The 23181-nt window shown below is 35.7% G+C and overlaps 1 protein-coding gene across 2 annotated transcripts in view; it reads right to left on the minus strand.

Annotated features, from left to right (window-relative positions):
• The window catches only part of SLC9A9 (solute carrier family 9 member A9), a 211615-nt gene that overhangs the window by 97325 nt on the left and 91109 nt on the right, over positions 1-23181 (minus strand). For both annotated transcript variants that reach the window (XM_074912503.1, XM_074912504.1), the window contains exon 9: positions 19544-19632. In XM_074912503.1, the coding sequence (XP_074768604.1) occupies positions 19544-19632 (89 nt within the window). The remainder of the gene's footprint in view (positions 1-19543; positions 19633-23181) is intronic.

Consider the following 23181-nt stretch of genomic DNA (forward strand, 5'->3'; position numbering starts at 1 on the left):
GAAAAATTTTATTGAGCTTTATGGACATCAATATAAATTATTAATTTCAAACCAAACTATTTAAGTTATCATTTAAACACAATATAAAATAAGCTTAAAATACATGATTATGGTAAGGATTTCTTCTTTGAAAAAAACAAGCAAAATTAAAATATTTATCTTCCTTGAGGGGATGTTCTTGATTGCATTTGCAGCTGATTTATATAAAAAACTAATAAAATAAATTTTCATCTTTATCCACATCTGGAAAAAAATCAATCCTTGCTGCCAAATAACTACAGAAGAGAGGAGAGGAGGTCTTTTTACTTCTGAAGTCATTTTTGGGCTCAGTAGACTATGCTAACAAATCCTGATGCAGAATTAGGGCCGAAGTTTGTCAATCTGTCTACAAGCAGCCATACATCACTATCTGGAATGTTACTGTGGAGATATTTTATTCATCTTCAACGGGTTTATATATTATTTGTGCTTCTAAAAATAAATATCCAATGATAGTCACTAAGATCTAACAAAGCAAAAATGAGAGCTGTCAGAATCATTATTTTTAACAAATTTCAGAGGCAGAATGGCATAAAACCCAGTAGTATATGGAAAGATACTTCAGACCTCATGGCAGCACCATTAATTAGCCCAAGCACACATTCCATAGTCCCCATTTATGCTGCAATGCTGAACAGCATGAAAACAAACACAAGAAATATTTGTATGTTTGTAAACTTAAATTATTTAAATTAAATGAGAGAAACCAGCTGTCAAAAACACTCAACGTATGGGATCTTGCAACCCATAGAAATTATTATGACAGATCTTTGTATTTCCATTTTGGGAGCAATCATGATCCCACTTCTTTGTGGGAATGTCACTTGAGACATTTTTCTAATTCTTTAAACAATGTATCAGGAATGTCATGACAGAATCTGTATATATAAAAACATATATTTGTGTATATATAAAAATCTTTTGAGGGAAGGGTACTGCTATGAGGAATATGCATGTTTAGGTTGCTGGGATAAAAGTGCTCCTGAGATTTTAAAGTTGAATGATATTTCATTCTTAATTTACAAAATCTCATTCAAGACTTAAAGAAGTGTAAAGTACATCTGCTACTGATGTATTTCAGAAACACAGCTTCTGAAACTGAAGTTCCTTTCTTATATTTTCCAAAGTTCTATTGACATATTTTTTGAAGGAAAACAGATTTTGCTATATCATTGCTTTTGCTGTATATTCTTTCTTCAACAGTAAATTCAAACTTTTACTCTTGCCTGAAGTGCTTTCATGACATTACTGCTTTTAAATTTCTCACCCCTTGCCTCCCAGCAATCTGGTCAAGATGCAGTCTTTATGTATTTCTTGTAAATTCAGTTTAGTGCATCTTCTACATCTCCCTGTAACTTTACCTCCTTTTCTGGCTACATGCTTCCTGTTTCTTCCTACTTCAATGCAGCTTCACACCTGAAGAGTCAATTCAGTAAGTGATTCTTAAAAAGAAAAATCTCTAATTCTTGACAATGTGTTTTCAATCAACATAAACAATATATACTCCCTACACTCACTGGGTCAATGTTTCCTGTGCCACCAGCATAGGCCTCTTAATTTTTTGAGCCTATATTGACAGTGTGTGTATTACTACTTAGCCACATCATCTATGTCAGATATATGCAACACTGTAATCTGTTGCAGTTCTTGAATCATATTGCTGGATATCAGCTGGTTTGTTTGCAACAGCAAATGCAATCCAAATCCCTTTTTTTATTTCCTGTAAATTTTGGTGCTGATCTGTGCTGGTTTTTCTCCCTCTCTTATCAATAGTTCCTTCGTATTTTGGTCTTCCACTGTCAGAGCACTGCATACTTGCTAGAAGATTAAATCCAAACTAGTTTTCTTCCTTCGTATAGCAAAAATCCAGGTGCTATTTCAATAGCTAATTCAGAATAGGCTCCTTCCTATTCCACGCACAGCCATGATATGGTCTCTTCTGAAAGATTCAGCTCTGTAGAATGTTAAAACTAGCTCGTTAACTTCATTCAGAGTCTTCTGTATGCCCTATATTTCCCCATAAAGTATATCACTCATATGACACATTTATTCGTGAATTGCAGCCTATTCAAATTTCTCACTCTGAGTTAACAAAAAAAAATCAAAAGTATTAGCTGCTGCAGAACTAGTTACTGTCATAAAAGAAGTGATATCTGAATGCCTCTTCCTGGAACACGATGCCTGTAGGTGTAACAAGAAACTTATCCACTGTCCTCCAGACTTCCTTTTATTCCTGTATTCAGCATAGTGTTTTATTTAGTGTTTCTTCAACTTCTGTGTTTTGTTCAACAGTAATACAGAACCCATGCAGATACTCCATTAAGCACTTAACTGTCAGCACTGTGCAGGATAAATCCTGTCAGAATATAACAATTTATTCTAAAGAGATCTTTTAAAAATGATGTTAAGGAACAGCTTCTATAGAAGCATTTTCCTAAATTGTCATGCCTTTCACACAAACGTTTCTGTCATTATTTTAAAGATGAGATGTCAGGACCTTTTGATGAGAAGCAGAATAGGAGGAAGAGGTTTCCATCTGGAATTTATAATTTCCTGGGACGCCCAAGATGTTCCAAGAAGAGTTGCACCACACATACTAGTCTCTAAAAAGCATCCTTTTTTTTGTCTGAGTAGCCATATTCCAGGTCTATGCTATGGTCCATGGTCTGCTTAAATGCCACACAAAAATTTTCCTTATTTGTAATATATGTACTTGTATGTGGGATTACTTGCATTGAAAAAAAAAAAAAATAGGATTAGAATCCTAGATATTGAGTCCTTGGAATTATTTTGTCTATAACCATGAATTCCCTTCCCTTGCCTCCTGCACAAACAACTGGCCTCTTTCTACTCTAAATTAAATTGGCATTAAATTGCTCATATGCTGCAATTAGCTTCCCCAAGACTACCAGAAAATTATAATGAAACCATTTTAATATACACAGTAGTAAGACATCTTTTAAGTATAAAACTAAAAAAATCTAATTTGTAATGTGCCATTTTTACTCCTCTACAAATCTGTAAGTCTGCTTATAGCTTTTAAGTAAGAGCTGTAATAAATCACCAGTGTCAACACATTGCAGAATAGAGTATTAATTACAAAGACACTGGTTCAGAACCAATCCAGGCACTTGGTTGAGATGTTTAGCTCAGTGAGATACTGGAATGGGTATTTGCTTTGCTTTGGTTATTTCATCTGTAAAAAGTGGATATTACAAAAGATTTATATTAAAAATGTGTATTAAAATTGGTATATTATCTATATATTTAAAACCACATCATTCACCAAAAATGCTTAGTTTTTCAATTACTTTCAGCCATTGTAAGTACTAAGAGTGATGTGGAAAAAATCAGCTTTAAGTTGGGACATTCTTCTGGAAAATGCTGCTTGCAGTGGAGTTCTCACTGGCAGAGGAAGGAATCAGCCCAGGTTATCTACACCTTAAACCTTGCTGTAACTACTAAGTTTATCTGATTCCCATGTTTTATTTTAACTCAAGTGAAAAATTTTATATGATATAAAAACTGTATTAGTTCTATCTTTTGAGTGAGATAAGGAAAGTCCTTTCTTTTTTTCTGCTGCTTCCTTCCCTCCACCCCCACAGTTAAGTTCAAGCTAATTAGAGAAACAAGCTATGCCAAAACGGGTTTTGCAACTTGATCCATTTTATAGAACTACTTAAATTTTCACTGAGTGTTAGAGAGGTTATCTAGGTAAGTAATTAGTGCACCTGGAAGATGGGACACACTAAATTCCAATCTCGGCTGCAATGAAAATAGAATTCTTTAAAGGAGCATCAAAAGGAGAAAATGAACATGTTCTATGCCACAGTCTGCTTGTGCTTGGGGAGATGCAAAATGTAAGATTCCTCAAATCCTAATATTTTAGACAACATTTTTCATCTCAAGGGAATAAAGTTAGTATGAGAGTACTGGGTAAGGACAGAATTACAAATAGAATTCTGTCATCTTAAGGGAATAATGCTAATATGAGGGTATTAGGTAAAAGCTGAATTACATCCAGAACTTATTGCCAGCAAAATTCAGTGAACTTCACTCACTGATGGCAATATTACATTATTTCACTTGATTTAATATCTGCTGAAGGAATGTCATCCACCTCTTACAGGTACCTGCAAGCCTTCTCTAGTTGCATTGATTTTGCTAGCAACATGAAGGAATGCCACCTGTCTAGGGGTTACATCTTAATGATATATTCTTGCATGACATCAAAATAGGGAGTTTCAGCAGTCCAACAGCAGCTAGGAAGCTTGGATGTAAAACTGATTATAATTTTTAAAAGAGATTTGAAGGTGATGGAGAGCTATTAAAATCCCAAGCAGTCAATGTTAAGTGATGGTTATAAATTTTATTATATTTGCATAATGCTATTTAATTAGAACACAGCTATCAAAAATGTTCCATGAAGTCAAGGATATTGATAAATCAATAGTTGATGAAAATCGCTTTTTCCTAACTATTTTGAATTAAAATGCAGTGAGAATTCAGACTACCATGATTTTTCTGAGATTGTAGAAGCCTTTATTATAGCCTGTTTTATTTAATATTTCTTTTTTGATTAGAGGTTTCCAAATCAGAAAAAGGACGTTCATATTTGAATATCTTGCCTGAAATCCTTTATAAAGCTATAATGAATGTTCAGAGCATAGTGGTATAATGCTCATTTCTGGAATAACATGCTTAGATGAAAGAATCAGCAAAAGTGATTCAAATTCAAACTCAAAACTTGTTTATGGTACTAATTTTGATATCCAAGCATATTTGCCTGTAAACTTACAGACACAGTAGCAGAGACAGATTCTTACAAGATCTTTTACATCCTGGGGCAAAATTCTGGTCTTTTTTATCAGTAGGCTTTGCTACTGCATTCAATGAATTTCACCCCTACAGATTTATGGAAGGCACACAATAACTTTCTATTTCCCTATAGAGCTGGGAGGTTTATAAGATTCGTAAGGCCTGAGGAAGAACTGGGAAAATAAAAGGAAAAAGAAATAAAGAAGACAGCAGCACCGACGGAGAGGAAAGGCCAGCAATATTTTGCATTTACACAGTATGGATTATTCTTTCTTGGCATAATCTACACACCACTACCAAAATTCAGCTTGTGAGAAGCTGGATAAACTACTAGCACAGAATACATTTCTGACTAGCAACGGCAAAGGAAAAATGTTGGTCACAGACTTCAAGGCAAATCTTTTCTATTATTAAAAATGCCGTAAATCTTGAATGGCTTTGCTGGTCAAAAGTTTAAACCAAAAATGTGAAAAATTGGGCAGCTAAATTAGAGTCTTTTTCTTGTAAACTACTTGAGGCAATGAAAATTGGAGGGAGAATGATTTAAAAAGTAAAAACTTTAAAAAAATCAAAACTTCCAAGATGGTTTGACCTCAGGGGTGAATGGAAGCTTAGTTTGGTTTGTATTTACAATGAACCCATCAACATCATTAGTTATAGGATTCAAATTAACCCTTAGAAAGAACTTTATTATTTGATTTTATCATTTAATTGACAAGTTAAAAATCTTAGACTCGGTATGCTCATTTCTTCAATGTGTTAAGGCATGGAGAGCAGTAGAAACTTTGGTTTACACTTGTGGTAGTATAATCAGATTCAGAGCCTCATGATAATTTATATGTTGCGTTCAATAGACTGCATCTAGCTGTAGAAAAAATAATTATTCTATCATTAGTCTTGCTAAATTGCCTAGGAAAGGCAGTTTCTGCAAACTTTGTTGGGGTTTTTTTGTTTGTTTTTTAAGCATGGATCAGTTTGTAAGAGAGGGAACCTTTTTAGATGACTATCTCCCTTTCCTGCAGCACAACCAACTTTTGCTATTACACATCAGGCATTATTAATTTGTACCTAAAAATAACCCAAGAATGACACCTTAATGGAAGGTATCACCAAAACAGCGAGGATGGTGCTGTTGTTCTTACAGCTTGTCATCTGTGATGTTACTTGGTTCACAAACCAGAAACAACCATTTTGAAAGGGTTTATTTATCTTAAATTCCTGAACTGAGATGTTGCAGGCACAAAGGAAGGAGGAATCATCAGTGCTCTGTTGTATCAAGATAATGTGCTCAGGGATTACTGCAGTTAAAGCTCTCTACGTTTACTTCAGCAGTAATGTACTTACTACTCTGTATTCAGGAGGGGTTCTGTTCAAGATGGGCAATAACAGAGTGTAGCTGAAAAATTGTTTGAAGGGATGTAAAGAATTTCTGACTGATCAGTAATTAATGGTGGTACTAGAATCGCTGTGTTTAGGGATGTTTGGAAATTTTTGGGAACATGGATGGCTGTTCCATTTGCTGATAGAGGGATAATTATGGTAATGGAAAATGAAGAGGCTATGAACAGCCTGTGCGGTCTAGGATTAAGCTAGTATTCTTATAAAGCTGAAATCGGAGAATAAACTCTGTGTAGAGAAAAAGAATAATAATAAAAAAAAAAAGCTGTAAAATAATAATAATATCAGTTGAAATAAAACTTAAGTTTCTGACTGATTCTGAACAACTTGAAAGATACTTTCTTGGAAGGCACCTTTCTGGGGCAGTAAATCACCAGTCAGGTGGAAGCAGGGACATTATGCGCTGACAGTTAAGAGCTATATAGAACAATGGTTAAGAAAATAAACAAAAGAAAGAACGAATTTGTGGCTTTGCCAAAGACAATTTCAACTAACAAGGGAGACTTAGAGGCTTTAAAACATGACTGTTCTTCTGGTCAAAGGAAAACAGTAATGTCATCAATTTAACCCAATTGTCTTTAAAATTGCAATGAAATAATATATCTTTTGTGTTTCTGCATTTATGTTAGAATTAGAGGAACTGCTGCTGATTTTTCAGAAGTAAAACATAAAATCAATCTCATCTCCCTCTTTTCATCCCTCTCGAGTGTTTTTTTTTTTTTTCTGTGACTTGCCATCACAGTCCTAACCTCAAGCGATCAATTCAATTTCTAAGGAGGACAAATGCAATTTATTCCGTTTCAATTTGCTGAGAGGAAATACTCTCTAATATTAATTCTTGAAGTGAGTTCATAAAAACAATTTCCTTCCTTTCCAAGTTTTGGATGTTGGAAAGAAATTCAGTTAGTCTTTGACATACTAGGAACTAGTAACAGATATGAGGGCCTTTAACCTATCAGGAAGTAAAAAAAAGGATTCTTATGAAGTCTGTGGTCTCTTTTCTTCATGCTTTCCAGCAAGAATTAAGACTGCAAAAAATTACCTGATGCTCATGACTATAAGATTTCCATTTCACTGCAAATCCAACACACTACAGGACAAATATTTTCTCTTTGCATCTGTTTTATAGAAATTATATTGCAGCTTCTACCTACCCATACTGATATTTCCCTTTACTGTTTGTAAAACTACCGTATCAGGAAAGTCTCTATTTTACCTTAATCCAGAAAACAGTAGCAGCATTTGCATGTGTTTTTCTGATGACATGGTATTTTGTTTTTATTTGGTGCCTAATCTAAGATAAAAGAGTATTTACTAAATATCTTCTTTCTTTGCCACAGTTATTTGTTTAGTGCTTTCTATATATATACTGTTTTATTATAAGTCTACAGAGGCTGGAGGGGAATAGATGCAAAACCTTACCTCTTTCTAACCTAGGGAGAGCATCTTCCCTCTGAGAACTGTTCTTGCTCTACCTGGTGTGGAATACCATGAGATCCTGATGCTATTAAGCTCCATTTATTATTCTTAATGACCTATTACTGATAAGCCCAACTTTTAACTACATTACCTTGGCAGAATGATACCCTATAGTTATTTTTGGCAGTATTATTTGTAATTACTCTTCAGATTCTAGTACTAGTTTCTGAAGCAGGATGCTGCATTAGTAGGTTCACTCATCTGCTCTTACATGTTTAGGATGGGAATTGGGGGAATTCTTTTGTTTCATTTCTACAATCGTCTTTAAACAGCTTCCTTGCCTCTTGATGTAGGCTACTATTCAAGAATTGATGATTCATTTGGACAAAAAGACAGAGAAATGTGAATAGCAACTATGCATTGTGTGTCACATTTTTTTCTTAAGTATTAGAGTACATGACTTTTCTCATCTAACAGTCTTCTACACTTGAAGATATAATCTAGAGTGCAGTCTGTAGGGAGGTGAGATAAATGAGGCATAGAATATGATTTGCTTGAACATTAAGTGTGAAAGGTCCAGTTTCTTAAATACAGGAAATGTCAGATACTTGCTGGTGGCATACTTTTAGAAAACTGTGCAAAGGCCCATCTTGTGGATAAAGCACAAGAAAACTGCCACTGAATACAGGTTAGCTTCGAAGTGGTTGCATCCTTGGTACTTCTGCTGTGGGTAAATAATTGCCTGTGGTGAAGGGCTGCCTAATACCCTGCACTTGTATCTATGAAATACATCAAAACATTGCAGATGAAGGATAATTGGAGAAAATTAGAGGAAAGTGCTGTTTATATGTGTCCTTTACATAGCACAGACTGTATGTGTATACGTGTGTATGTGTCTGCATACACTAATAGTATGTGTAAAGGCCAGTGGAGATGAATATGTAGTATTAAGCACGAACAGGGTAAGGATCAATAATGTCAAAACTACAAAAGCTACAGAAGTTGGATGTGTTAGGGTACAAAGACTGAAAAGTGAAATCTTGCCTTCAAAGTAAATGTACAGAAACCCAAAGTGGGCCCATGGCTATTTAAATGACAGTTTCATAATTCATTTCAACGGGGCAGGTTTGCGTCTCCCTATAATGTGTTTCTGGCTGAAATCAGCAGCCATTTAGAGAAAGTATTGTAGAGATTTCCAGTGTTCTCAGGTCTACTAAGTTACATCCTTGCTGATGTTTCACTAATCCCACAACTGATATCAGCCAAAAAAAAAAAAAAAAAAAAAAAAGGCAAAGTCAAACATGTGAAGATTAAAAATTCTAAACTAAGATACACCTTCAAATATACTTAAATCTGTAACCTCAGGACACTATATTTTATATAAAATTAAGTATTTGTAGTGAAAATATACAGCTAGTCGTTCTTCAATGCACCTTAAAAATAACTCCTGATCTGTAGAAAAGCAGAAAGTGGGTGGACTGGGGAAGTGTCATCTGGCACCTCACACAGAGAAATGCTTTTTCAAGAAAAGTATTAGTCACTACATGAGCATGTTCTTCTGAGGATGCTGAAAGTCTGTTCAAATTCTCAAACACTCAGAACTCTTCTCAAGTTAACTGGAGACAAATGGGGGGGTCAACACCCCCCCTAAATTACTGTGAGTGAAGCAGAATTAAAAGTCAATAGCTTGAAACAGATGCTCCTACTTGCATGCTATTTTCATTATTTTAGGTGAATGAAAGTAGGTACCAAAACGTGTGGAAAGACAGGGCCCTTATTTGAATCATGGTCGTTATTTAGACATTTAATGTGAAAGATTTTGACAAAAGGGGTTTTTAGCCTTTAATTATTTCCACGGCACCAGGAGAAAGAGACGAGTTATAGTCAGCTGTTTAGTATTTGTACAAATGTCTCTTTTGAAGGTAGAAAATCCATTAATCGTGTAATGGAAACACAGCTGTGCAGTCACTATAAAGATGGGATGTTGGCAAGTGCTTTAGACTATTATAGTGCCTTATTTACATGTATTTAAGTGAGTATTGTGTGAGAATTTATTGTTAGCTACATACTTCTAAAAAGTTTTAACTGAGGCTTTTGTGATTTTTTTTAGCTGATATGGAATTTTGCAGATGATATCCCTAGAAAGAGTTGTGAGGGAGCAGCAGTCATGCAAGAATCGCATAAGTTAAAAAAGAGAGATAAACAAAACAGTTCAGAAATTCTTTGACAACAGCAGTTTGGTTATGTCAGAAATCACACAATAGCTCAGATTCCTTAAGGCCTTCCATTGCCCCAAGATTCTCTGGGCAAGGCAAAGCATTGCCGTTTGCAGGGGAAGCAGAAGCCTCAAAATGTCAGTAAAACTGCGAGCTCCCAGACCACGCGGGCTTCTTTTAGTGAGGTCTGTGCACATTTGTGACAGGATGCTTGATGCTCTGTAAAGATCACAATGTAACCTATCTAACCGTGCAATAAATAGCTATCTTAATTTCTTTACCAAACACAATGTCCCTGCAGTAAGAGCAGCTATGAGCACACTGACACATACTCATGCAAATGCAAGGCAACAAAGGAACATATTAATAATATACTCAACATCAAAAACTATGTATACCTATATGCTTAATAATTTTGCTGCATTCCAGTTTAGCAGTATAATGTATTATGCATATAAATACAAAACAGATGATGCTTTCTAGAGGTTCATATCATAATCGGAGAATTTATTGATAAATCCTGTACTAAAATCGCCTAACGAAATAATGTGAAGTGTCAATATTTCAGACAAAGTTAGAGAAAATTATTACCATTAGGACATAACTATTTTAAGAAAGAATATGAGTGGTTTTACTTATATTATCATGATATTTTGAACCTCTTAATTTATAGCATTAGCCAAATCTCATTAAAGTCAAGGCCTTTGGTTCATGACATAAAGCTATTAAATGAGTTTATCTGTATGAAAAATGAAGAAAGGCTTAAATGAAGACTCTTACCTTTATTTTTTAATCTCTGTCAAAAGTTCTCAAATGAGAGGGTTGTGACTGACTACATGTTTAAGGGATCATTGTAATTGTCAACTTCTACAAAATGTGAAACTGAATAAGATATAATTTAAACTAAAGGTAACCATATATACTCTAAGTATATGATGTTAAACTGCACTCTGCTCTGTTTCAGCTCTCCATTGTGATGATGCAAGAGAATATGTTCTGAGCCCAGGATTAGGCTGATTTTGGTTTGCTTTTTCTCCCTGTGCATTTCACAGTTTCAGTGATGAAGAGGATGGCAATAATTAGGAAGGAACTTGATTTGCCAGTCTGCATGCTTAGAGGAAGTTCTCTTCACGGAACTAGATATGCTTTACAGAGGTGGGGAACGAGGCTGGATGTTTGCAGACTTAAAAACTAGGGAAAAATGCCTAGCTACCCACACTAAGGAGAAACGTTTCAGAGGTCACTCTTCAAACCTCTTGTGCGAAGAGTGAGACACAGTAACATGATCTGTATAGTTATATAAACCAGCTTTTTGATTCTGCGGTAGCTTACGCAGCCCCATACAGTTTGACTCCACTGCACAGATGAAGACATAGTCTCATCTGTGATTCAGGGCACCTTTCAAAGAAACTGCAGCATGTGTCTCAGTTTGGAATTTCATTACATATTTCTCCATATGCCAATGAGATTTTGGCCTATAGATTTTAATTCCAGTCAGTATATGTTAGCTAACTGCTGGCATCTGCTACTGTTCTGTAAAGAGTAAACTATAACCTTAACAATCAAAGAACTTTATTAATATTTAAAGAAAATGTTTAATGTTTAAACAGATTGTAAAAACTTTAATGAAGCCATTTGGAAACTAGTTTGCTATGGCATTATGCTCCTTAGCCTACCAGCATCAAAAATGACAGTTTTTCAACAAGATGAGCTTCTGTCTAGAAATATTTGCTATAGTTCTGGATTTCTTCAGGGTATGAATTACACTGAAGCATGTCTATTTTCCAGTTCTAAGCTTAAGCAAAATGAAGGATTGTTTGGTTTTGTTTTTCAAGGTTAGTTCTGTTTTTCATAGGTCCAAAATACTATTTTTATTCACAAGTGTGTGTGTGTATGATCCTAGAGTATAGTATTCCTTACAAAATGCTGATGGCAGAGACACATATGCTTTGATGGGGACTAATGAGGCCAGAATAAATCTGCACATCCTCAGTTCAAGAATCACTGAAGCAGGTATGCAAAACCAAGGAAAATGGAGATTAAATAATGAAGTACAGAACTGAATAATAAGATTTCTGTATTGTGGACACCTTATATTTTCAGTATTATGGATGGAATAGTAGCTAATTTATTACATAAATCATAAATGATGCATCTAATTACTGATATATCATAGTTATAATGTCTACTGTGATCAGTTTATTTGTGGCAGTGTTTCCTAGCTGTTTACCATCCATCATGTAGCTCAGGGCTAAAAGAGAAGAAACAATTACCGCATAAGGAGCATTTCCACATAAATTTAAGGGGAGCTGCACTTAAAGAGACTACAGATTAACATTCTTTTAGCATGGTTAAGTAATCAGGAACATCAGTCAGATAATGAGGGATTTTGTTAAAAAATTCAGATTGAAAGACATGGTAGTATAATTCCTTTTGCAGAAATCAAGATTTTCTTGTGTTATGATTCTTCTTGTTAAACCCATACAGTAAGCAGCTTTAGTTTTCTTTATAGCATTATACTATTCTACAGGGTTCCATAAGATCTTATGGTGCATCTGGTCAAACAATGGACCTGGCATGTTTCCAATCTTCAGCTTTTTCTGCTAAACACAGAAAATAGCTGTGTAGAGAACTGGGATTCATTGTACACTTCCTGTCAATTGCAATCCATTTTCAAGGTAATAATTATTACAAGCACTACGCATGTGGTGCATATTCAATTAGAGATAAGAAGGCAATTTATAAATGAGGGCAGCCTGTTTGTAACAAACCCAGTGGCTCTGTAGAGATGCATTGAGTTAGCAAGCTACGCTGGTCCAGCTCAGGAATACAGGGTTTAGCCAGCACGCCTGGGATGCAGCTGGAGCTCACTAGTGCCTCAGGAGGGAAAACTGGAAGTTATACGGGAAAGTGCAGGACAAGAATGAGGGGTTGCTTCTCTTCAGGATACTTAGGCTAGAGCTGTAATGTTAGCTAGTGTGTAGAGACATGTGAGCTTCTGGACTTTTAAAAGGGTCTAAGACTGTGATTTCTGTTATTTTCAATATAAGTTAGGCATCTCAAAGTTAGCAGAAATTTCTACCTACAATTTCAGGTATCTACTCTTAACAAGCTATATGCTAAATACAGCATAAGCCATTCTAACTCTGTGCTCACAACCTTTTTATGTTTTATTATTTTCTTCTCTCAGAAAGAAAAAGGAACATTTCTCTGTCCTCCCTGATCATTTTGAGCAGCTGCAAAACAAAGGTTTTGCTACAGGCCTTGTGTCAAAAAAAAAAAAAAGGTCAAATATAAGAAAACAAAAGCAAGTGTTTTCCCTAATTAACTCTTTTCCAGTGTTTACTTCAAGCAAAACTGGCTAAAACAAGGGCAAAACTATCCTAATACTATTCCAATACAAATAAATCTTTCCAAATGCTATTTTATTTTCTTATTGTTGTTACCAGAGGTAGATGCTTCTTCAGACCGTTCTATCAACCACTGTAAATTGGTCACCTGGACTCTTTCCTGAGCAGCACTGCCTGAAGCCCTAGGCTTTATTGCTTTTGAGTCTGAATTTGCAGGGGTTCAAGAAGAAAGTTAGGGGTTTTTTGTTCAGCTCTAGAAAGGGAACTATCAGACAGAAGGAGACAGTGCCCATCAGTGCTGACTTTTATGTGCAGTTTCCACTTTAAATGGAAGAACTTCATGCATGCAACATGTTTAATGCTAACTAGGAACTTGGACTTTATTGCGTCCTTTAGGCAAGGACCTCTTGTACACATTTTGAAGAGTGCCAGTCCTGAGTGACATGTATTAGTTAAAAAGAATTTCCAGTTTATCCTCAGACAGACTATTAGCCATCAAATATGTTATCTTATATCAGACAGAAAATGGTGCTATATATCTCAAAAGATAATGAAAAAAGCCCATTGTGGTATGAAATTTTCCTGCAGGCACTCTGATTGTGGCATGCTGGAAGAACAGATTCCTCCTGCACAGCACATATGCAAAAAGGATTAGAATCTGGTACTGGTGGTAATCTTGTTTGAAAGATAACTTTCTTTTCTTTCAGTCTTTCTCTCTGCCAGTCATTTATGTAGAAACATCTGACCTCTTGCAGTGCCTTAAAGGTCATTTTTATCCTAAGTAGAGCTCCTGAACAAATCACAACAGCTACCAATTAGGCTGCTCATTTCAAAAGGATGAGAATTATGTTTTGTGGTGGTTGCTGCTTGCTAATTATCAAGGACATTTTGCTGCAAGTAGGGTTTTCCTCAGTCTAGAAATACTCAAAATTTTTAAAAGTCAAGAGACTGAATTGAAAGAGCCATTATATCCTGACATTTCTGTGGCCTTTTCTTCCTAGAAGTGTAAGCTAATTATCTCTAAACAATCCAATGTCTAATAACAGAAAATAGACATCAACTAGAGATAAATTAATATAGGCTATGTGCTTCAAAAATAAGTACAGCTCTGGTCTCTTAAACGCTCATACAAATAGCAGGACCAAAGCCACAGGGCGCACACATGTCCCGTGTGCCTGTGAAGGGTTCAAGATGAGGGCACTAAACCCATTTCATTTAGTGCTGTTGCTTCCTCTGATTTTAGAGGGCTCCTTCTCCCAAATACAATGTGAGTGCTAGGTATCTGGAGTGGGACCCCTCACAAACAGCAGATTGACACAAATTTGGCAGTAATAGTACACAGCAGTCTCTACTCAGCCACTCCCCTTCTCTCACAGAAAGATAAAAACAGGAGCTGCAGTTGCTGGCATGTGCTTTTAACAACAAACTTGTGAGAAATCATTCTGCTACTGGCGCGGAATTTGCAGTACATTGTTTCTTTTCTTATGAAAAGATAGCTGACTGAAGAATCCTATAAGATAGCCATTGTATCATGTATCTAGAAAAAGGAAATTTTTTGTTTTAATTCTGAGTGTAGGTCTGCTTGTAACTTCTTTACAAGATCTTTAGGCCAGCAGAAAAGCAGTAGAATGACTAGATCACAGTGATTGTGCTTCATTTGGATATAGTGAGCCAAAAACTGACTTCAGCCACCTCTTTGCCTTTAGTCCTACAATGCTCTTTTTACTAAACATTGTCTAATACTGTTCAGAAACACTCCTTTGATTCACTGATTATTTTTTTTCCCCCTTTCAGTAGATTTGGACATCTCCATTGCATAATTTTTAAGTTATACTCTTGGGTTTTGATTTGCTTCAGAAGTGAGTCTATAATTATGGATGGAACAGCATCAAGTCTAAAGTCCATATTGAGGCTATTTGATGATATATCAGGGTCAAGAGACTATAATGATTTCATTTACAGTTTTTGAGGAATTAAAATATATGTTTCATGACTGTTTTGCCAGTCTATTCAATTAATATAATTAATTAGCAATAAATTGATATGCTTATAAATACAATCCTTTTATGCCAAATTGTCTTTGAAATACAGCTCAATTTATGATCAAGCAATCAGCTGATTGATTGCTAGCCTGTTTCTTTGTTGGAAAATATATAGCTATATCATAAATGAGCTAAGCAAGTTTTGAAAACTTAATGTATTTTCAAGGGATTTCCAGGAGATATTAGCTGTTCCTCTGCAAAGTGATGACTTCTAATTATCAGAGATAAGCGTATCTGCTTTATAGTCTGGAGATTAAGATTTGAAGCAATCAGTACTATGTCCATCAGTGAGCAAAGCCCAAAGACCGGTCTGAACTTTCAGTCCTCCAGTGCAAGTTAATTTGATTAAGAAGTCCTAGTAAGACTACATGCTTTGGTAAAGTTACTTAGAAGTTATGCAGCACTGAATTCTCTTGTTTAACCTTTACCCTATTCTCAAGCTTGTGTAAAAACCTTGGAGGTGAAGGGCTGCTGAAATCTTAATGCGACATCTTGTGCATACTGCACGCCCAGTGCAGCTGAACAATCAGTCCGGTAGCTTTAGTCTATAAGGCAGGTGTTCTCTAATGGGTTTGCTATCAGGATCAGCAAAAAATGTAACTGTTTAACTTGTAATGTGGTTAGAAAGGCTATTACACGGAATTTGAGAAAGAAACCCTCAGGAGCTTGTTAGACGCAGCTCTTTCAGAGGTGACAATGCAAACAAGGGTTAGATTGGTGGAATGAATGGCAGTGTGTGATGTACTCCCTTGCGGGCTTGACATGCTTTCCTGTGCCTTCTAGTAATTCCCTGGCTCTACTTCCATAGGAGATGCATTTCAAAATTTCCTTGCAGAATTTATAACCTGCTGGCACTGTATTTTGCCTGATAGTGGAATTCTGCATACCCTTGTGCACCTAACCAAAGAGAGGTATTGACCTGTTCCCCGGTCTCTTTGTTGTGGCTATTCCCTGGAGTCAAAGGAATGTAACCAGATAATGTAACTCATAAGTATGATGAATAACATTTATAGCCATTAGAGAAAGTGAGAAGCCTTTCTTAATACTCCATCACTAGAAAACTATGCTGGTCTTAGCTTGGCATTTGAGTGAAACAGAGAGGGCAGAGAGAAAAAAGGAGCAAGAAATGTCTTCTCTTCCTGTAGAAAACAGTATTGTCCATGCATCCCATTCTAAGAGCTGATCTGTAGGGATTTACAGTCTGCCTGCGTTCAATGAACCAGTAATTTCTATCTATCTAGCAACACCTTGCCCAGCCACTGATTTAATTGTAGCTGAGCAAATCAACCCAACCCAACTGTACATCTGAAGAATGTAACATAAAATCTGAACTATAATGTCCCGAGATTTAGGAGCAACTGTTGTTTGCCTGTACTATAACGTGAGGTTATGCTAGCAGTTGTAAATAATTCTACAGAAAGCTGCACAGAATCAAATAGCTTTCGATCAGGTCCTTGCAGTTTCATCTTCTCCTTCACTAAAGATATATTGGATAAATTAAACTTTAAATGTGTGAAACTCAGAAGCACTCTGTTTGACCTAACCTTGTTGCCGTGGATAACAGTGTCAATTTTAATGTTAAAATCACTATGATCATAGGTCAATGATGATGACTTAAAAATACTGCCATAAAACATAATTCATATTACAAACAAACAATAAAAACACACAGAATGTTTATAAATACTTAGTGAGAACTGGGATAATTAGATTGAATGAAAACTCTCTCAAGCCTTCACTTTCACTAAATCTTTATTATCTTCCTTTTCTTATGAGAGTGTCAAAATAATCCATTGTTTATGACAAGATTTGTGTTACTTTATACTTTCAGATTATGTAAGTTTCAGGTGCTTGTAATCTAATATTTCTCTTTCATGGACTGTTAAACAGTGATTGACTGGATAATATAGAATACATGGGGACTAATAATTACATGGCATCTTTTAACAGGCATTCTTAATAGAGGTTCTTAAATTTTCATTTAAGAACTGTAGATAAATTTTAATTTTATATCAATATCTAAAAAAAAGTCATACCAGTCTTCTTTTTTTTTTTTTTTTACTTATTTTTTAGAGTAAATGATGAGGTATTATGAGAAATGCAGAACTCGACATCATGGCCAGGTATACCACCACTATCATTGTATACTGAATTTTACCATCAAGCTATGAAATTTTAACAGCCAGTAAAAATGTAAAGAAAATTATGCAAAGCAGCAGAGAGAAAGCATTTGTTTAAAAACAGATGACACAATTTCACAATCTGATTTACAGCTTTAAATCTAATTTCCAGGGGTTTTGTTAGCTTTAGCTTCAGCCTTAACTCAACTGTTTTGTCAGTGTGCATTACAGTTCACCAGTCCTTATTGAAAGATTTGTCATATAGCAACAAAAGAGACTGCTTTAGAAAATTTCTATAAATGAACTGAAAAGCTCTTGATTTTGGCCAGTAATGAGTAACAAAAATGAGTTAGATTGGAAGTGAAGATGTCTGTCTGAGCAACAATATTAATTTAAAATGCACTGAAGTCATATGTGATTATGAGAATGCCAAGTGTGTGGCTTAGTAAATTTGCTTGAAGAGAATTCTTGGGGGGATAGAAAGAAGAGGCAGTAGAGGTCTCGCTGAAACAGCTGCATATGAAAGGGTAATCTTTGGATTAGAAAAATAAATTAGAAGAATTCAAAGGAATTTAACAACAATTTTTGAACCATATCGTAAGGGAGGATGAGGATTAAGAGCTTATGGGGTAAGAGAAAAACAGAATAGAAGGGGTGCATAAAGCTCATAGCTCCATAGAGAAACATAATCCCTTTTCCATGTGTTCAAGGGTAAATTCAGTTTATTTTCACTATTTTCTTTTGAACTGTTGAATGGGAGGGAACAAGAGTAAACATGAACAAACCCAGTATGCATTTAAAATAAATGTTAGTTAATTCTGTAGTTGAAAAAGGTTCATATATAATCAAAAATACCATGGCCTGTCTTTTTCTCTCTCTGAGGCTATGCATCACTAAACCATACAGATGAATCCCTGAAAAAACCTTGTATTCAAAATGTAAGAGTTGTATGCAAGAGTAGTAATGGCATATGCAATTCAGTATTTCTGCAAAATAGAAACAATCCTATAGTGGCTAGAAATGTTACTCTCTTATGATACAGTTATCAGTGAAAGGTTCTCTTCTCTGATGGAGTACTTTTTGAAAGCAACAGCCTCTGCTGGTATGAAGAAATGCTATGAGAAGACTTATCCTATTCAGTAGCTCAGACTATTCTGGAAGTACTGACCAGGAACTTTTTTGTGATTTAAAATCTAAGAGAGTTTGACAGTTGAACTGATACTGTGGCCAGTATTTTTTCTATCAAACTTTTTTGGATAGAAAATTGGATTTTTGATTAAATTGAGATGCGCAACAGTCGAGATCTTCTACATAAAATTCCCAAATGCTTAAAACAGAGGAATTGCTGAAAAAGGTACCAGACCGAATCATGAAAATTATAGTCTTTGACCATATGTTTCCCTTTTGTTCTAAGAGATAGATTTTCTACAACCTGGGGTTTTTGGGACGTATGAGTCAACATTAAAAGGGAAGAAAACAGCATTTAAATGGCTACTCACGGGATAGTGGTAAGGTAGTCTAAAATTACTCCTTGTGCTGAAAAGTATTTGAACATTGCAATGCCATATATCTAGTACTGAGAACATCCCCAAGTTTTAAAACAGAATTAAAATTGTACTAGTCACCTGTTCAAACAAAAAACAGATGTCCAGATTTCTCTTGTCTCTAAACTCTAACATAATGCAAAAAAAATCACTATCTTTCTAATTTTGTCAGACTTTTAATGAGGCAGAAATGAAACGTCATTGCTCAAGTCTGTGATTCATACTGCAGTTTACACAGTCCCTTTGCAAAAATCCACATGGATCCATTCTCTTAGACCACTTCTCTCTTATTTACCAGAGCTCTTTGATTGCCTTAACTTCATAGCATTTTTGTATGAAGTTAGCGTAAACTGCTATCTCCTTACCCTTCATCTCCCTGACTGACATTTCAGGTCTCTTGGGAAGAACAGATTCTTACATTTTTTGCTTATCCAGAGGATTGTTATTGTCTTCCTAGCAAAATCCCCAGTCTTTCCTCTAATGAAGATATAAGCCTCTTCCTTTGCATTAATGAAATCCCATCCAGCTATATTGCAGTACCTCTGGACATTCCTTACACCAGTTGAAGACACAAAGTCAGTTATTTCCAAGCCCTACCTGTTTAGTTCTCATTTTGGAATCTGGTGACAGATTGTTGTAGGTATAATGGGCCTGTGTGACTCCACAGAAAAGGACTGCAACAATACCTGAAATTCAAAGAAAAACCAGTTAGCTGCTTCTGTTTTCTTAGCTTTGTCAAAAGGCTGCATAAAAAAGCTAATTAGACTGTCAACAGCATTTTATAACAAAAGAACTTTAAGATATGTTTTATAAGAGCATCTTTCAAACAAACTTGCATTTTTTTTCTTTGCTAAATATCATAAAGGTCTTGAACCTTCTACCTGGTCCATCATGCATTCATAGCATTACCACTGTTGTGTATTTGGCCCCAAACTGTAGAAAATTTGTTTGAATTAATACGTGGTAACATCTGACCATAATCTGACTGACAGTAAAGCAAAGCTAACATAATTGTGATATGAAGGACTTCAGACTATTTTGTCAGAAACTGAACTGGAAAGGAAAAAAATAATTTTATTACATTTAAATTATTTGAGAACACTTGGTACTGAATTACTGCGACAGGGGAAAGTCTTTTCAGTCTGTGCCTGATTGTTAGCATTACCATAATCAGTGTGTAACAATGTGCAAGGTGGACAGTAGTACATTGCTTAAAAGTGATGCTCTGGCAGGTGCAAGCTGCATTGTCCAGAATGACTAGGTCAATGACTGTAGCCATGTTGCAAGTAATTATATTTCCTAGCTCACTAGAATCATTGGATATAGTCACTGTAATGCAGTATTATAATTAAAGTAGCTGATAAGATTGCAACTGCAATTTCCTGTCAGCTCTGCACACCAATAAAGCAGAAGGAACACAGGGAGGAACACCCAGGGAGAAAATGGAAAACCAAAAATAACTGTCCACCAGTAGTCATATGTAAAAGCTCATGGAGGAAGAAAGCTCTATGCTTTTCTTAAACTTGGGGCATGTCTACATAGATAATTTATTAAGCAACAGCTCAGGGCTTGTTCATGTCCATTCTGATCATCATTCCCCTGAAAACCTCCACTCACACTTCCTGAAGCGTGTGGAACATGCAAGTTCTGCTGTGTTTCTAGATGCACACCGCATGAGTAACAACCGGTTTTGCACAAAGCCACCTTGCAATGTGGTCACCACATGCCTGTGGTCTCTGGGGTCCACATACAGGCAGTTTTCCACCGTACACTCCACACTGCTTTAGTTCTTGTGCCTTTCAGCCCTTCTACCCACTGTCTCCTGTCTAAGAGCTACAACATGCTCTAATTAGCATTTTAGTTCTGATTCCTCATGGGCTGCTCTGCAAATTGTTAGGTAATTTTTAGCTCACAGGCTGCTCACATATACTGAAATAACACTAATGAATCCAAGGAAACACACTGAGTCAACAAAGCAAGCAATAGGATACCTGTCCAGGTTTAGGCAATAGCCATCCTTGCAGGGTGTCTGTGCAGCAGCTTTCTAGGCATTTATTGGGTTAGACTAACGTGCAGTGAAACATATAAACCAGTTCTACTGGAAGCAAAGAGCTTGAAGTGGAATTGTGAAAGTAATCCCAGCTTGTACTTTCAGTCCTGAATTTGAAACAGGATAAGGCTTCTTCTATCTTCTCTAGGATGGTTACTCCTGAATTTACGAAGGCCAGCAAGAAGAGGCTCAGTAAGGGGGCAGAATCCACAGGGCTGCAGGCTTTAGCATGGCAAACACAATATAGAACTCTCTGCTACTTAAAAAGTATTAATAAAAGCAGGTCAGGCTTCCACAGCCCCGGAGGTAGGTGAAATATGTCCTTCCCCTGAAGCATGGGGTGGATAAGCAAACATGGCAATGTAAAAATTTAGACAATGCTGAAACTATTTCATCTGAGTGAGTGTGAGTGTGTGGGAACAGCACATTGTCACATACCAGCTAAACTAATTATTACCTTACCATGTCTTTCTCAAGTTTCTGACTCTCTTTGGATTGTTAACTGTGAAAATGTTGTCCAACAAAATCCAACTTTTTTTTACTTGTAAGCCCCTCTTGTTTCTGAGAGGAACTGAGGCCTGACAGTAATAAGCATTTGATGGAAGAAAAAGTATGGAGTAAAAAATTCTGAGATTAATTTGGCACAAGGGATAACTGCCACCAGAAAGAAAATGAGAAAGTGAATCTTTTTTACCTACAAGCCACTGTGGACATTTTCTTTCTTTCTGGGTTCTCTTTATATTGCAAATTTATCTGTACTGCTTCTACAGGACACAGTCTTTGTAGTCAAGAGAAATTCCACTTTGCTTTAACTGCTGTTTCTTTGTTTTTAAATATTTATTTTATGTCTGTTTTGATATTTATTCTTTTCTAACTATGCTAAGACTTTTCTTCAGAATGTGGGGAGTAGTGAGATTATTGTTACTGCCTAAAATACATTCCAGGAAGTTCATGTTTTTGTTAGGTCAAATTATTCTCTTAAATGTGTCTAAGTCTTTTTTCTCAGTAACTGTTTTTGATTGTGCAGAACTGATCCGGGGTGTTTAAAAATTCTCAAGGCATTAATAATATGCAATGAGACGCTCAAACAATAAAATTTCAGTTAAAAAATATAACCAATCAGTAATGTTGCTAAGTATCACTAGCTCCAGGCTCTGTAACAGAAATGGAGATAAGAGTTCCTGATTCACTTTTTTCTACATGAATCACCATCATGCCATCTTGCATTTTAAAAATTGACTATTAAATTCAACCATGATTACAAAATGCTTTTTGATTGCTAAGAAACTGTTAATTATGGGTAGTGGGAGAACTGAATGACATGAGGAATAAAATGGCCTAAATCTGATTTTACAATAGGAATAAATTATTTTAACCATGCAATTATGAAAGTGTAGAAACCAGATACCCTGTTTCCAGGGAAGACTGGGGGAATGCAGTGGAATATTTCAATTGCTACAATTGAAGGCTTAATATGTACCAGCCATGCCTCTCGCAATGAATGGTTCATTAAAAGGCTTGGAGAAAATTGTTTGTAATGCATTTCCATAAAAATGATTGCTTAAGAGTAATGACCAATTACATGTTAATGCAACTACAAAGGAAAGAGAAGTACTGAAAGAGGCAAACAGAACTTTTTAGTTAGAAGGAAAAAGCAATCTGGATTTCTTTGTAAGACTATTAATGCTGAATTTTGAAGTTAGCTGAGCAGCCAAATACTGTATGAACTGTGTATGGCACATAAATTGGGTTGCTAAATTTTTGCAGGCTTTCTTTCTCAGAGAAACAGGTAAGACCAATATCATAATACTGGAATTGTAAACAAAAAGTATTAGATGCAGGGAGGCAGACGAAGTGAGATGGTCCTTAGTGCTCAGTGTTTTAATTTCATGATTTTGGAGATTCACCTCACTTTTTCAGTGCCATTGCATTGTTTCATTTTTAAGTGGCAAATTTAGCAATTATGGAGATACATAGTACTACAATTGCTGAACAAAACACTAACCTAAAGTAAACAGGGAGGTTGGGAGTTGAAATGGGTCATCAGTTGTTATATGCAGTACAGCTGTATATGTTTATTAATAAAGTTACTGAAATTTTTCACTTAATATAAAAATGAGAAACATCACAGTAAAATGTTTATAGTCACTAGTAAACTTTCAGATGCAGCTTGGCCTCTTTGAAG

Source organism: Athene noctua, chromosome 8 (assembly GCF_965140245.1).
Source record: "Athene noctua chromosome 8, bAthNoc1.hap1.1, whole genome shotgun sequence".
NCBI classification, from domain to species: Eukaryota; Metazoa; Chordata; class Aves; order Strigiformes; family Strigidae; genus Athene; species Athene noctua.